We start from the raw sequence: 16,310 nt of genomic DNA on the forward strand, positions 1-16,310 counted from the left end.
TTAGTGAGGAGGCTCATGTGGACGAATTTCACTGTTTCTCCTCAGTATTGTATAGCTCAGACATACAGATAGAATGTTGTGAATGTTTCTTAACTTTCTGAAAGCCACCTGTATTGATTGTGTTGGTGTCTGTGATAGTTTCATGTGGTATTATGGAAGCAGAGTTATCCTATAGCTGATCCATGTGCTGTTGGTTCATAATCTGTGAAATGCCAAAATATGTCCAGAACATTTATGCTTATGATCTTAACCGATACTGATAGTTCACTGAGTTACACTCTCTGATTTTCTGTATAAACAGGATTGCAAGTGTGTCCTTAGACAAATATATTTTGAGCACCAGTATGTCAGATTTCTCACCAGCACCAGAAAGGCAGGGTATCTCAAAGCCATCCCCTAAAAGAAGCCAGGTGAACATGTCAGAGTGAGGTAATGAATGAAATGAGTCTTCATTCATTAGTGGTGGACTTTAATGGGCTTTTGTGAGCTTTACAATCTTGCTTAATTCTCCCTGAGTGTCATTGTAATAATTAAATTACTATGCTTTATTCTCAAATCTTGTCAGTGTTATTTCAAAGTGTGCCTTCATGCGAAACACTTGATTTCAGTTTAATACTGATTAGTCTGAGTCTTCTGTATGAGCAACTGAGTTAACTTTCCTGGTTTTATTGCAGTCATAACATTAACAAGAAGGGTGGGAGAAGTCTGATTTCTTGAGTTAGTTCAATATACGTACTTTAATTTTAGTCTTCCTTAGACCATGACCATACTGTAGACTAAAGTTTTTTTTTTTTTTTTTTTTTTTTTGGGACTGCATTCTTTTCTAAACTCTATTCAAATTGTCCTGCCAAGGCACAGACATAATCAATAAAGACAATTTTTTTAGGCTTTATTATTAAAATCAAGAGTCTGTAGAGAATGTGTATCATGGCTTTTCAGAAGCTTTGGGCAGGTTTTCTTGGGGGCAAGGAATATGCTGTAATGCCCTTATGGTAAAGAGTATTCTTTTCCTAAATGGGTATTTGTATTCTAGGGGACAGGGAAACTAACATCTTTATAGACAGCTCTGTCAGATTTGTGTTACATCGAATTGTTTGCTTCATTTGGATTTATTCTTGGATGTGGTTGAGCTATTAACACTCAACTGAAGGTGCTTTACATAGGGTATATTATATAAGTATTTCAGGTTTTTCAAAGCTGATGTGACTGATTTTTTTTTTTTGTGTGTGTGTTGTGGGTTTTTTTAATGGAGACAATCAGGAAAGCTTAGAAGTGTTAGCAGCCTGTCTAACGTAGCTAAACTTCATAGTGTGTGATAGTGACCTTTAGTATGTGAGAAGGTTTCATCCTTTGAAGGGTAAGGTGAAAAGGTCATTGACAAAAACTTAATGGCTTTTTCTCAGACTTAATGAAACATAACGCTGTTCTTTGTGCCTGTCTTTCTCCCTGCTTCTCCTCCTGGCTGGAAGAGTGTTCTTTACACAAAATCTTCTACATCTGAGGTGTACGTCCAACACTACATTTCTGACTTTGTGAGTGTAATGATATCCTGCGTATTAACAACTCCATGCATGCATTCTTTCCCCATTTCTTCAAGGAATAAATTACAAGGAATCAAGGAGTAAAATAAATTACTATAGGACTAAGTGTATTAGGTGAAAACTGTCATGCTCTTGTCCAACTAAATTTTAAGTTCAAGCCAATTTGAATGACTTACTGTACTTTTTTGCAATATTACCATTTTTGTTATTTCACATGATTTGTGTTTGTTCTTAAGCACTCTGAGGACTGGTCATAGTCTGCTTGTTACACACTTTTTTTAAGCTTTTGTATAGTATGCTTGTGTAATATGACTACCTAACAAGCAATGAAGTGGAATGTTTTCCATAGTATTTTGCTGACAAATAGGTTGCAGATGTCTATTTTACTGACATCATATTTTGTCAGCCTATGCTCTTTTCCACTTTATGAAACAAATAATGATACTTTTTTAAAAAAATAATTAACCAGTATTTCTTTGTTCAGTTATGTTTTTTTGCCCCTTTTTCCTCAGCTAGAATCTTTTGCTGTAGTCTTCCAATTTTTATGTCCTTGCCGTTTCTTTTCCTGCAGCCATACACAGATAAAAGAAATTATAATTGTAGTGCCCACAGTCCATTTTACTTAGTCTTGGGTAGAAGTATGAAAGCTGAGATCCCACAGTAACAGCAGGGCAACTTTGTTTTTCCTTGGGCTGTTGATTGATTTTAGTGATGAATTCTGTTATGTACTTTCTATTTTTTTTTAACAGAGTTTATTTCAGTGAAAATGCTGTCTTGTAAATGGGGAAAAAAAGAAGTTTTATTCTTGTCATATTTGCTTTTAATCATGTCTGAAAAAATGCTGAAATTTACAAGGTGGGTCACTTGTATCTTGCGAAAGCTGCAAGTGTCTGCAACACCACTGGAGAGAGCTGTATGCTGAGATAAGTTGGTACTGGATAATGTCTACTTGCTTAATCTTTGGGAGGCTTTACGTTTCAAAAAATCTTATCAGCAGAGATAGGGACATGCCTGGGATCATTTCCTAACTGATTGTAATGGGGAGTACTATATTCTATGTAAGTTGCATGAGGTTTTTTTAGTGGCCATATGCTGACTTTGGTATTGTGGCTTGTCTTAATGCATTCTTTGTTTTTGTGTTAATTCTTTTCCTGAATCCTCTTGCACAGTTACTATGTGCACATCTTTTAATTTTCCACAAAATATTTACTTAATATATTAATAAAGAAACTTAATGCACTTTGCCATATTTTCTAATGAAAGGTTGAAAAAGTGTTTCCTAATTTAAGCTGGTGTTATTATTTACATACTGACTGTCAAAGGATTGCCGTTAATGAGACACTTGTGGTAGCACCCATTACTTTTCATGTAATTTGCCTAGCTGAGAGTGTTACTTCTGTTTTACAATGTGGTTCTTCATTCCCAAAGACCTTTAATTAGTGGCTTCTGTAAATTCTTCCTGTATCAGTCCTTACTATGAATAGTGCTGCCTTACAGAAATATGAAGCTAACGTTTTCTTGGTACTGTGAATAACACTAGTGTCTTGATTTAATGATAGTGAAGTAAACAGTGTAACATAATGTTTCTAAAAGAGAATGACAGTATTCACCTAGACATTATATCTGAATCAGTATGAAAAATGACTTGGATTTACATGAGTGCACTTGGTCCAACACTGTAAAGTTTTCTGTTGTACTCAACAGCAGAAAAATAACTGCCAAGTTTCAGCTTGGAATGGCTTTTTATAGCAGAGTTATAACTCCTTAGCAGTAGATCTATTATGGAAATGGATTTAATTTAGTGGCACTTACATAATGAAAGTCTTTCTAACACCTAAGTCACTTGTCACCTTGATCAGTTCTTGTCAATCAGCTACACACAGCAGGAATTTACCAGGATGTAAAATTTTTCTGCAAGTGGCTTAAATCATTAAATTACTTGTGTTTTATTAATAATTCTGCTGAAGTAGAAAGATGCCTGCCTCTTCCACTGCTGTAAGTTGCTGAGTAATCTCTTCAGAATACCTTGCCGCATCTTTTGCGGAAATTACAGCTTGATGAATTTCTTCGTACATGCTACATTATTGAAGCAAAGTTAGTGCTCTCAAAGTATTTGTAATGGTTTATATTTATTCATACAAGGATGTGACCTACTGAGGATGCAAAAATAAAAAAAACCCTGGATATAAATAATCAAAATGACAAGCAGCATGTTGACAGAGGAACAGAGCTTTGTAGTGAACTCTGTATTGTAGTTTACAAGATGAAAAAGATTTTACTTCCTCGAAATTTTCTCTGAGACAATTGAGGGAAGATGTTCTTGGGGCTTCTAAACTGTCTTTGTATTCCTGATGGAATGGCCTGTGGCAATGAGAGGCCACTGGTCATACTGCTTGATTGTTGATGAATATTTGCAAATTCTTTTTGTTGGCTACACTTTCTTGGTGGAGTGATATGAACTGTGTAAACGTATTTAAGTATCTACATGTTGCCTGTTTCTTCTATGCCAGCAATTTATTAAATTCACTTAGGCTTCTGACAGCTTTGTGAATGTGAAGAAAGTGTTATTTCTAGTGGCTCATTGTAAAATGTGTTGCAAATATAGATTTAGAAGTGTAAGTATTTGTATAGGTCAAATTTATTTAAGCTTTCTTAAACTTCGTGTGCATAATTTAAACATACTGATCTTGAGATGTAACTAGATAATTATGTATTATTCAGTGGAAATTCTGAAAAATAGGAGTGATGATGTTTGTGAAGTTGATCACTTTTTCTGGTGATCTTCTGTGTCTTCATGTTTGGACTCTGGAGATTTTAAAGAGGAGGCAGTAGTAAGGCAGGGGACAGACTTGCAAGGAATATAGGAGTTGATTTGCTAAAGCTTGCTTCTTCTCTTGGAAAAGATTTCTACAAAAATATCTGAAGGATTAAGATTTAAACACATGTATGGATCTCTGAAGAAATACTGTTGACTTGACTTCGTGTATGTTAAGGCATAGTTTGTTTAATGATTAGCACAGTTAATTAAATCACTGTAGGCAATGTGAACTGTCATCCAAACAAAACACAATTAAATGGAGTGTGGTTTAAGTCCTCCTTTTAGATCATTGACTTAACATCCTCTTAATGATATTTATTGACCTATTAAATATATTATGTAGGTACTTAATGTGCAAGATACCCTTGTTTTATTTGCATGTGTGCAATCTGTATTTTGTACTATAGAGCAAGTAGAGTATGTGTAGTTAAACTGTTTATAGAATACAATATATACGATAAATCATATGAATACTGAATCTTTTAATATTTAATATCATGGTGTCCTTGTTTTCACTAGGATAGAGTTAATTTTCTTTTCAGTAGCTGGTACAATCCTGTGTTTTAGATTTAGTATGAGAATAGTGTTGACAACACACTGATATTTTCAGTTGTTGCTGAATGTTCATACTGAGTCAAGGACTTCTCAGTTTCTCAGGCCCTGCCAGGGAGAAGGCTGGAGGAGCACGGGAAACTGGTATGGGATGCAGCCAGGGCAGCTGATGTGAACTAGCCAAAGGGATATTCCGTACCATAGAACATCATGCTCAGTATATAAAATGGGGAGAGGGGGTTGGCCAGGGCCGGGGGATCACTGCTTGGGGACTGGCTGGGCATCGGTCAGCAGGTGGTGAGCAGTTGAATTGTGCATCACTTGGTGTTTTTCCTTTTAAATTTGATTCCTCTCTCCCTTTCTCTCCTTTTCATTACAGTTGTTGTTGTTACATTTTATTTTCAATTATTAAATTGTTCTTACCTCAACCCACAAGTTTGACCTTTTTCCTGATTCTCCTCCCCATCCCACTGGGAGCAGGGTTGTGGTGGGGCAGCAAGTGACTGACTCTGTGGTACTTAGTTGCTGGCTGGGGTTAAACCACTGACTGTGCCAGTAGACTTAGCTGGAACTGAGTAGCTATTGAGTTCTGCTAATTATGTACAGAACAGCTCATCTGTAATTTTTTTATTTCAGTTTGACCAAATTTTGGCAATGGTACTTTTTACTAATTAGCTATGTTTGGAGTAATGAATTGTTCCCCATCTATGGTCTGGCTGATAATCATAATATTACATTAAATATGATCTTTTGATTTAATTTTTGTCACAGGAGGTGGATGAATAATCCATCCTATTTTAATGTCCAATAAATGCAGCTTCCACTTCTGTTGCTTTTTCCATGCTTTAATTTTCTTGTTATAATTGTACAAAGAGTAAGTATTTTGTCGTCTTTTCTTGTACTGGTTTCTTTCACCATCCCACCTGTATAATTTAGTTTTCAATTTGTCAAACTTTTTTTATACACAACACTTTTCAGTGTACCTCTACAGACTTGCTCTTGGTTCCTGATTTCAAGCCTTTCAGGTTACAGTTGCAGCAGTGCTTCTGGAGCTTCTGTTTTTAAAAGAAGTAGTGCCTAGACATCTTAAGTCCTACTGTATCATCTCCTTCTGTATAAGGAGTTGAATTTATATTTTAAATGCTATCTTAGCTTAAGATATGGGTGGGGTTTTTTTTGTAGTTTTTGAAGTATTGACTTAGCTTGTAGTACTGCTTATCATAACCAAAGCCTGACTGAATCATGATTTTTAGTCCTATGTGTTAGGATTAGCATCTGTTATGTATTTGTTGAAGTTTCTCGTTATATTTATCTCTTTTTTTGTTCTCTTGCAACAGCAGAAGCAGCACACATCTGACCAATTAGTTAGCAAGCTTACATACTGGCTGGTGCAAAGCATCTCAGTGCCTGGTATGTTTTCTTGCCTTAAAAAAGGTAGGCATGTGAGTATTTTCCTTGCCTTCTGATTGTATATATGGAATAATGCTGCATTTCTGAAAACAAGGGGAACTTCCAAAGTTTCAGTTCTAAATTTTTTTTTTTTTAAAAAAGTCAGCTGAGTCTCTTGTTGAATCTTGAAACTTTCATCAAATTGCCCTTTTCCAAAATGCTTGTCATCTTCCAATCTATTCCAAAAGAAGACATAGCGTCTTTAAAAACAGGTTCAAAAAGCTTTTTGAAATTCAGTTACTAGGTATCGCCTCACTGACTTGTGGATCTTCATGCTTGAACATGTTCTAGATAAGCTAGCCTTGAGGCTGCTGTTCTTAGCTGTCAGTCTTCCTTTTCTTTGACAGAAGTTAACTGAAACAGCTGGTGTAACTGTTATGTGAAATCACGGAGACTTTCACTTGGCTAGAATCAGGTTAAAAACAACCCCTCAGAAAAAATCCTAGATCCTACTACGTGTGCAAAATAATTATTTTGACAGAGCTGGGTATGCACAGCTCTCCTGGCACTCCAGGAGAGCAGAAACTTCTAGCAGTGAGATGTGGCAAGCTAATTCAGTTTTATTTAGGTGGTGGTTGAAGTGATAACTGTTGTACAAGGAGGTAGTTTAGCACTGAATTTGTTGAATGATAGATTTTGTTTTTTCCTATTTATTTTAAATGATTCCCCCTGTATAGCTTATAGTTTTAATCCTAAAAAAAACTTTCAGGAGTCATCTGCAAATTTGTATTACATAGATCACAAGTTTTTAACCTTCCTAACTAATAGGCTGTTTCATTGAACATTTTTTAAATTAATTTTTGATCCTATAAGATTTGCAGTATTAATGCCTATTTAGTGTTTTGTATGCTTCTGAGAGGGATAAGTTATTTTCTATCCTTGGTTGGTTGCTAGGTGCCCACCCAGCTGCTCTCTCACTACCCCCGCTCAACATAATGGGAGAGGAGATGTGATGAAAAGCTCCATGGGTCAGGATAAATACAGGGAGATCACTTTACCAACAGCTGTCATAGGGAAAACAGACTTGACTTGGGAAAGATTAATTGAATTTCTTTTTGAATGAAAATAAAGCAGGATGGTGAGAAACGGGGACAAAACTAAAGATGCCTCCCCAAGCCTGCTTCTTTCCAGGCTCAACTTAACTCCTTCATTTGTGACTCTTCTACCTTCTTCCTTCCCCACAGAGTGGTGCAGGGGATAAGAGAGAAGGGGTTGGGGCAGGCCATAATCCTTCAGCTTTCCCACTCTTTCCTCGCACTTTTCTTCCCTGCTGCAACGTGGGCCCTAACCAAGGGATTCAGTCCTTCGCAAATGTCTCCAACGCGTGTCCTTCCCACGGGCTGCAGTTCTTCAAGAACTGCTCTAGCATGGGCCCTTCTCATGAAGTACAGTCCTTCAGGAACAGGCTGCTCCAGCATGGGTCCCCTGTGGGATCATAGGTTCTGCCAGGAGCCTGTTCTGGTGTGGGCTTCTCTCCACAGGCTGCAATGTGGGTATCTGCTGGCATGGTCTTCCGTGGGATGCAGGAGAACAACCTACATCACCGTGGTCTTCTCTGTGGGCTGCAGGGGAATCTGTTTCAGTGCTTGGAGTACCTCCTCCCACTCCTTCACTAACCTTGGTGACTGCAAAGTTAGTTTCACTCACATTTTTTTCAATTCTGTCATAGCTGCTGTGCAGCATTTTTTACTGTTTCTGAATTGTTATCACAGAGGTGCCACCAGTGTCACTGATGTCAACTTCGGCCAGGGACGAATCCGTTTTGGAGCTGGCTGGAACTAGCTCTGTTGGCCACAGGGGCAGCTCCTGGTATTTTCCCACAGACACCATCCCTGCAGTCTCCCCCGCTACCAAAACCTTGCCATGTAAACACAATACAGGTGATAAAATTTCAAACCCAGACCTTGGATACCACTTAGGCTCAAAACCTTGGTTGCATGTCAGTTGGACATACCAGCTGGTTAGTTCAACTTGAACATAATATATGAGATTCAGTCTTTGAATTATTTCAGAAGATGCTCCAAATGGGACTGTATCACCATGTTCTAATCAAGTTTCCACTGCAGTTAATCTTATGTGACAGCTGTCCATCACTGGAAAAGGGGAGTTTTGTTCCCCTGTTCCTTTGGTTCTTGTTCCTTCACTTGAGTTAGCTTTGATGCTTGTCACATGCTTTTCAAAAATAATTAGGCGAGTTGATGAGTTTGATTGGTCCAGCAAAGCATCTGATGCTTTTATACATTCTGGGATTGAGAGGAGCAAGACTCCCTTCTGCTGTGATAAGCTGTTAAAATTAATTTAGCTGTGATAACATCATCCCATCTGAAAGCTAGAATGGAATATATGTGTCGAACAGCAAGAAGCGTGCACATGGTTACGTCTTTTGTGCATTTTTGAGAAGTTCTAGGCTTACAGTCATGACGATGCATTAAGAAATAAAACAGGCATGAAGGTGGCATCATATTTTCCTGGCAGTATTGGCAAAAATTTACTTTAGTAAGTTCTGTTACATCCCAGGTTTATAATTATCTGTTTTTACTACAGCTGCAGGTATGTAGCACTTGGTTCAACTGTCGTGGATGTGTAAGTACAGAGGAGATGACAGAAACAGAGTTACATATCATGCCTGTTGAATGACATCTGATATGTTCATTCTACTCACATTTTCTTCACTTCCTACAATAAAAATGTATTGTGCTGTATGTATTCTTTACAAAAGTTACTTAAATATCGGTGGTAACTTTTTGTTTGGTAAAAGATTAGTAAAGATTAAGCAAAACCTGTAATTTAGGTTGTTACTATGAAATGTGACTGAAGAATACAAAACATGTTGGGATATTTTCTGGGGGTGGGGGATGAGTATTTTTCAAGTTCTATTTCTCCTTCAGTGTAGAAGGACCTTAGCTGGGCCAGTAAGTCTCACGGTAGGCTACACCGTCTGATTACGGAACATGCTCATAGCTTTTCTCTTCTTGTGGATTATAGTTGATTTTTATTCCTGATGTTAATCGTTCTGAGAAGTTCGAAGTGTATATAGATCCTCCTTGTATAGGAGGTCAGTAGGAAGAAAATGCCTGACTTGGAATTCACAGTTCAGGGAAGTGGTGACTGTGAGGAAGCGTTTCAGACTTTTAAATGAATAAATAAAAATATCAAGGCAATGGCAAAGAAGTTTTATTTCCCTTGTTGCATCCTTGACTTGTAACTGCCCTGGTACAGTCTTTTTCTAAAGTCCTAATTATCCCAACACACGCTGTTTAGTTTTTTTCACCATCTTTTGTATTAATTGCTTTTTATGTTAAGTAAAGCTTTCTATTCAGCTATTTTCTCTGCAGCAGGAATTTTACATAGCTTAGGATGGATTTAGGTGGCAGTCTGCCTTTGTATCAGTTTAAAGGGAATGAGAAACGGAATAAATTGTTTTCATAAATGGAACGTAGGAAAAAGACACCCTTGCTTATCTGCAGTCTTTTGCTTGAAAACTTGGCTTTATGGTGTAGAGGAAAGACTTCCACTTGGTCTGCTCTTTTCCTGTCCAACTTCATTCTCTTCTCTGGCAGTATTGCCAGATTAAAATAAGTCATGTGTAACAGTTCAACAGCACTGCTATTTAGGCTTCTGGGGGAAATTGTGCTCTATTAGTTGTTTGGAAAAGACAACTTCAGATGTCTGTTCTCAGTCTAAAAAGCCAAGCTGGCTAGAATTTGTTATTTCCAAGTGGTGGAAACAGTTCATACAGTAAGATAAGATTCTTGGTTGCATCTTTTCAGTGTGAAGATTAAATAACTTGCAGGAGTGAGGAGTTTTATATTTTTTTTTTCTGTTGTGTACTTGAAAGTTTTATTGTAATATAGGACAGTCTATCTGAATATCAAAACCATTGCGGTCTGTTACAATAAAGAGTACAGAAAAAAATCCAAATATTTTGTCCAGTTTTTTCTTTGTATGGGTTTTGTTGGTACACTTCTAGTTGCATTTTGTTTGTAAAAATGGGACAGATAACGTTGTTTAGCTAGTTTATGTTTACTTTGACTTCTTAATTTTTTTCCACAGTTTTAAAATTGTGAAATCATGGCTCATTCCAAGACGAGAGCCAACGATGGAAAAATCACATATCCTCCAGGAGTCAAAGAAATCTCTGATAAAATATCTAAAGAAGAGATGGTGAGAAGGCTAAAGGTTAGTAAGCAAGTAACTGTTTGCAGATTGAGGTTTCTTCTATACAACATTTGATGATGCTATTACTGTATTTTCTATGTGAAAGGATGATTTCCTTTGGGCTTTACCTTTTCTGTGCTCAGAAGGAGGAACTTGTTGACCATCGTGCTTTCTGTTCTACCACTTTCTTGAAGTGACTTGTCCAAAAATGTTTAAATGAGTTAAAAAAATCACAAATGGAAATAAACTATATTAATTTTAAAAAGTATTTAAATTTTATTTCAGTTCATCCTGAAATAAAAAGTCAGTTACTGACATAAAAGTACTTTTAGAGAAGCAAATACTGGAAAACATAGAAAGAGTCATAATTTTGGAAAAAATATGGATGCCTCAGAATACATTCCTTTTATGCATTTGTGCTCTTTGGGTTGATTATAAAACCCTTTATTCTTATTATTTTAGCCTGTATCATAATGAAGGTATTCTTTGATTATATTACATATTTCTGTATCCTGAATTTCTTGACCGCTTTTTTTGGCTGAACTCTACAGGAAAGTTGGAGTGATTTGAGTGATAACTATGTTACTGCAGTTCTTTATCTACCCACATATTCTCACAAAAAGACAGGCCTGTTAGGCATTGCTTCTGCACAGTACTGCAACTTGGGCTTGCCCTATGGAACAGGAGGGAACAGATGTGGGAGAGGAACCTTAAGTATTCTAACAGCTGGAAGGGCTTAATTTGGAGTTTATTTTCATAAGAATTAGTCTTAAGCCAGTTGGAACTACTAGTAAATGAACAAAACCTCAATAAAACTCCAAAGCACAAGGCTTCCTTGTGCCCTTCCCACAGTAACCTGTCTGTGCTTTGGGAACTGAGCTGCTAGACTGTAGTTGATATGCTGCATTCTATTATGTTGAATAGAAGGAAGGCATTTATGACTTCATGTATGAGTGACCCCTAACAGAAGAAATAATTAGTTAGTGCTTGCTTTTTTCAGCTTGTGAAACTGCACACGGTTCTTACACTTCTTTTCCCTATAATTTCATTTTTCGCCTTGAATCCCTGGTCCTTTCTGCCATCTTGACCTGTCTTGCTGGAGAAGTGTATTTTGCAGGACGTCCTGTGTTTCTTGTCAGCTATTGATTCTGGCTGTGCATTCAGGTAGACAGGCAGGGGAAAAACCGCATAGTGTTTCTTTTATGAAGGATCAGATGGTCTAGGCTACACAAGTGTATTGACCTACAGTTCCAGGTGTTAAAGAGCAGCAGTTGATAAATAAGTGAACTATTAGTCTCTTAATTTCCATGACTGCCAAATTCATATAAGTATTGGGGAAGAAGCAACTTTCAGTGGATTTTATTTTGATTTACATGACCAGGTAGTTTGGTGTTTGTTGGTGACAAATGTATTCATATAAATAGAAATTATTTGGAAATCTGAGAATAAAATGGAAAACATGCACAGTGAATTTCTGTATTAGCATAACTTACCTGGAGATGGTGTGGATCAGAAATGTATAAAATTTCCCAAGTTATAGTAGATTTGGAAAGGAGATAGAAACTAAATAGTCAGTCATGAAGTAGCACTGAAGACAGAAAAAAGGTGATAAACACTTGGAAATGATTAATAGCGTGAGAAAACTATTTTTTCCACAGATTTTTGTAATACACAAGAACCAAGGCATCATCTAATGAAATATATTAACTTTAGGCCAGCAGTCTAATAACATAATTTTTCATAGGTTATAAGTAAGCACCAAAGCTTATTGTAGAAAGATGTAGTGAAAATTGAATGGGTTAGGAAATACAGACCACATCTGGAAGATGAAGTATTCATCATGGCAATCTGTGTGCAATTTTAGGCTCAGGATTCCTCTAACCTGTTGCTTTGTGGGAAGCTACAAAGTTACACAGTGAGAGCTAGCTTGGTTTTCTACGTTTTACCTTAAGCACTGTGACAGATTGCTCTAGAGACGAGATGGCTGATTTTTGTTGTCCTGACCAGTATGGAAGTTCATGTTGTCAGGGAAGAGAAACTGAAGGTTTGTTTCTAGAGTAGACAAAAATCATAACTTGTTGCAAGTACTCTTGTGACACCTGTATATTTATTCATTACCTTGTTGGTTATGTAAGTCTAAGTATTTTCCATAGAAATGAAAACAATTCTGATTTTTAAATTACTTTTAGTAGTGTGTAAGGGTACCAGTGCACTTGAAATGATTCATCTGCTGTCTGCCTGGGAAGGACTTCATTTTTCTTGCAATGGAACTTATGTGTGTATCTAAGTTGCTAATTTTCTGTACCTTTTAGTAAAGGATTTTTATATGGTTAAAAACTTCACTGCTGCGTGATCCTAATTATGCAAAGTCCTTTATTATTAATTAAGTATGATTTATTTCTACCTGACTTAAGTATAGTAAATTTTTTGGGCAAAAACCCCAAACAAACAAACTACAGCAAAGTGAAAGTATTTGTAGTGTTTTAGGGCTGTGGGGGTTTGGTTTTTTTGTGAGGAACTTTACTAATATTGTTATTGTAGAAAAATATCCTTTCTTGCCCTGGTGAAATGGATGAGAGTTTTGACTTTAATTCACAAGACTTTATAATTAAGACTTTATTTACATTTTGTTAATTTTAACAAGAGTCAAACTCCTTAAAATAACTCTGCCTTTGTGATTCCAATAAGAAATTGGAAAAAAAAATGTAATTACTTCTTGTCAATAGGTTTTTCTTTTCCAAACAGTTCTTTAAATACAAGAAGCCTTGCCAGCTAGCAGTTACTAATTATGGCTTTTCTTGCTTTTGTTCTGTTTAGGGTGTTAAATACTTGGTGTCCAAGACTTTTTTATTTATTTTTTTTTCCTTCCATAACTTCAGTGTACTGGATCTTGACTAAAATGGCCATTATTATTATTCTGTTGGGTAGCATGCATGCTGCTGGGCTGCATTGGATTTATATATGCTTCTGCTGAAAGTGCATGCTCTGCTTCTGGGCAGCACAAACTTGTCCTCAGAGCAGTAGTAGAGAACAACTTGAAATTGAAAGAGAATAGAGGGAAAATAAATTGTAACCCTGAGTACTTCAGGGACAGATAAATATTTTAAATAAAGTTTAGCTGTTTTCTCAGTTTTTCAGTTTATGGCTGTAACAGTGAATGCAGTTGTAGTTTTTGAATTGGCAAATGATTATATGGTTTCTCAAAAAGATATGTAAAGTACTACAGCTAGGCTTTCAGTAGTTCTGCTGACACTGTGTCTTGGAACAATTGGTAGAGGATGTTACTAGGTCCATCTGTACCCAGAAAAATAAGATGCTGGTTACTCAAATGAGTACTGCTGCATTGCTAATAATGCTTTGATAGAAGCTGCACAAAACCAGAAAAGGAACTTTAAGGACCCTGTTACACAAAGTATTTTATTTTATGTACTAATGTCTGTCTTTTTAGATGGTTGTGAAAACTTTCATGGATATGGACCAGGACTCTGAAGAAGAAAAGGAGCTCTACCTAAATCTGGCTTTACATCTTGCTTCAGACTTTTTCCTCAAACATCCTGATAAGGATGTACGTTTGTTGGTAGCATGTTGTCTTGCTGATATTTTCAGAATTTATGCCCCTGAAGCTCCATACACTTCACCAGATAAACTAAAGGTAAATTGAATTTATCTTTTTTCCACACCAGGTTTTAAAACTGAATGATTGATACAATTGATTGACTTTTTTTTTTTTCCTCCCTTTATTTCTGGTTCAGCCTACACAATCTGAAGTTTTTACTTGATTCTGGGATAGGGATGTTTGATCAGGTCAAGTGTTCATCATTGGAATTGATATGTAGTACAACTTTCAGTATCTTGTAGAGTTTTGGATTTATATTGAAAATAAATATTCAACTGTCATTGGGATTTGCAGGTAGTGGTCTGTTACTTTAAAAATACTGATATGTCTGTAGCTTTTATCATAATCTCTTGCAAGATAGCTAATTCCTTCAATTGGGAAAATACCTCTGCTGTTTCCAATTGAGCTACCAAGAGATGATTACTGTATTTTTATAGATAAAGGCTTTATTGAAATAAAGAAAAAGTATTTTTGTACAGAGGATAATGATGCCTGATGTGAATTGGAAACGCTACAATTATAAACATCACTGATCCCACTAGATGGAGATGGTTGATAAAGAAATGCCAGGTTTGAAAAGGTGGTACAGATCTGCCCCATCTGTTTCAGAAAAATTAAATTTTTGATTGTTTGGTGTTTTTTCTTTTTTACTTTTTAACAAAAACTAGAAATCTAACTTTTTTTCCAGCTTACAAAATCAAATTACTTCCCTTACGCAGTCTGAATCTGGAGTGATGAACTGAGTCTTACAGAAAATCTTGCAGGGGAAACCACTGAAAAATGCATACTTGTTCTGTCTCCCTGATTTAAGAATGTGTAGGGCCTTTTTTGTTTCATTTTGCATTTTTTTGGTTTTTTCTACAGTAGGATAAAAAGATGGTTGTGGTGGAAGGTGTATCTGTTATCACTGAAGAAGAAATCACTCAATTTCTGATCTAGTGATTGCACCATAAGTGTTTTGTAAGTGGGACAAATGGTACGCTTTCAGCTGTAGTACATCCTTTGTTACCAGACATACTGGAGAGACACCCAGGGATTTCTGTTAGATATATTTTCTTATTTCTGAATTGTTGCACCTCTGAATAGGTACTTACCTAGTTATCTTATTCATTGCACCATCTTCAACTGGCGACAAACATGAGGTTTCTCTCTGTGCTATATGTATTTCAGTCTTGTTTGAGACATCCTGATATCTACTTCAGTTTTGAGTATATTTTTTCCTTTGCTTGTTAGGCTTAGAGTTTGGGTTTTTTTTTCCTCTTTCTGAATTTGGCTAACAGATTATAATGGTCCTCTTTTATAGAATTTGATTTATCAAATGCTACTAAGTTTCAAATGTTATAGTATATAATATTGGAAGGCTTACGTTACTCATACTTGCAATGTAAGCATACTACTACTACTTGGACAGAGCTCTGAACAGACTAGGAGTTTTCACTGTTAGCATTCAGTTCTGAATTCTGAAATCTACACAGTTTGTTAATGCAGATTTCTGAACACATTTTGAGAAATAAAGACAGGACAAACAATAGAGACTTTGCCTTGGGCTATTGAGGTAGGTTTTTGCAAACCCATTTCTGCTGAAGGCAGCTTTTGTGGTTGCAGGACAAGCTCTGGTACAAAGTCAGAGTTTCCTCCACTTTGAGAGAGGTAAGAGGAAGAATGCTTCCTCTTGAGTTGTATCTTGGCACTATTTTTACTCGACATTTAATATTATATCCATGTTGAGTCTCTTCTAGTATGTTTAGCACCAAAGTTAAAGATGGCAAAGGGAAGTGTTGAGAAGGATAATTTCTTGAGAGGAGAAAACTTAGAGTTTTTGCCGTTGCTTCAGACTCTTTGAATCTCTCTAACTTACGTATTGTGTGAGGTACTGAGAGAAGGGCTCAGAATTTCAGGTTTCCCTCTTTTATGTGTATCTGCAGTATAAATCTTACCTTCCTCACTGAGTGTTGAAAGAGTTTTGATGACAGTGATAGAAAATGCCACAAGTAAGCTAAAAGCAGGACTGGAGCAAAATTGCTCTTCTGGGATCTGGGAACATCTAACTTCAAGGCCCTCTCAGTCTGGAGAAAGCCTAGAGCCTAGATCTGATTTTCTGTGGGGAAGATGTTCTAATCACTGCTGTTTGTCAAAGAAAACAACTTGGACAAAGGGACTGTGTCTGACTCAGCTG

The 16,310-nt window shown here is 36.5% G+C and overlaps 1 protein-coding gene across 4 annotated transcripts in view; it reads left to right on the forward strand.

Moving 5' to 3' along the window:
* Nucleotides 1-16,310, forward strand: part of PDS5B (PDS5 cohesin associated factor B) — a 130,574-nt gene that overhangs the window by 25,391 nt on the left and 88,873 nt on the right. For all 4 annotated transcript variants that reach the window (XM_080377496.1, XM_080377499.1, XM_080377498.1 and 1 more), the window contains exons 2-3: nt 10,414-10,539; nt 13,967-14,170. In XM_080377496.1, coding sequence (XP_080233622.1) covers nt 10,432-10,539; nt 13,967-14,170 — 312 coding nt within the window. In that variant the 5' untranslated portion in view covers nt 10,414-10,431. The remainder of the gene's footprint in view (nt 1-10,413; nt 10,540-13,966; nt 14,171-16,310) is intronic.

Source organism: Falco punctatus (genome assembly GCF_963210335.1).
Source record: "Falco punctatus genome assembly, chromosome: 2".
Taxonomy (NCBI): Eukaryota; Metazoa; Chordata; class Aves; order Falconiformes; family Falconidae; genus Falco; species Falco punctatus.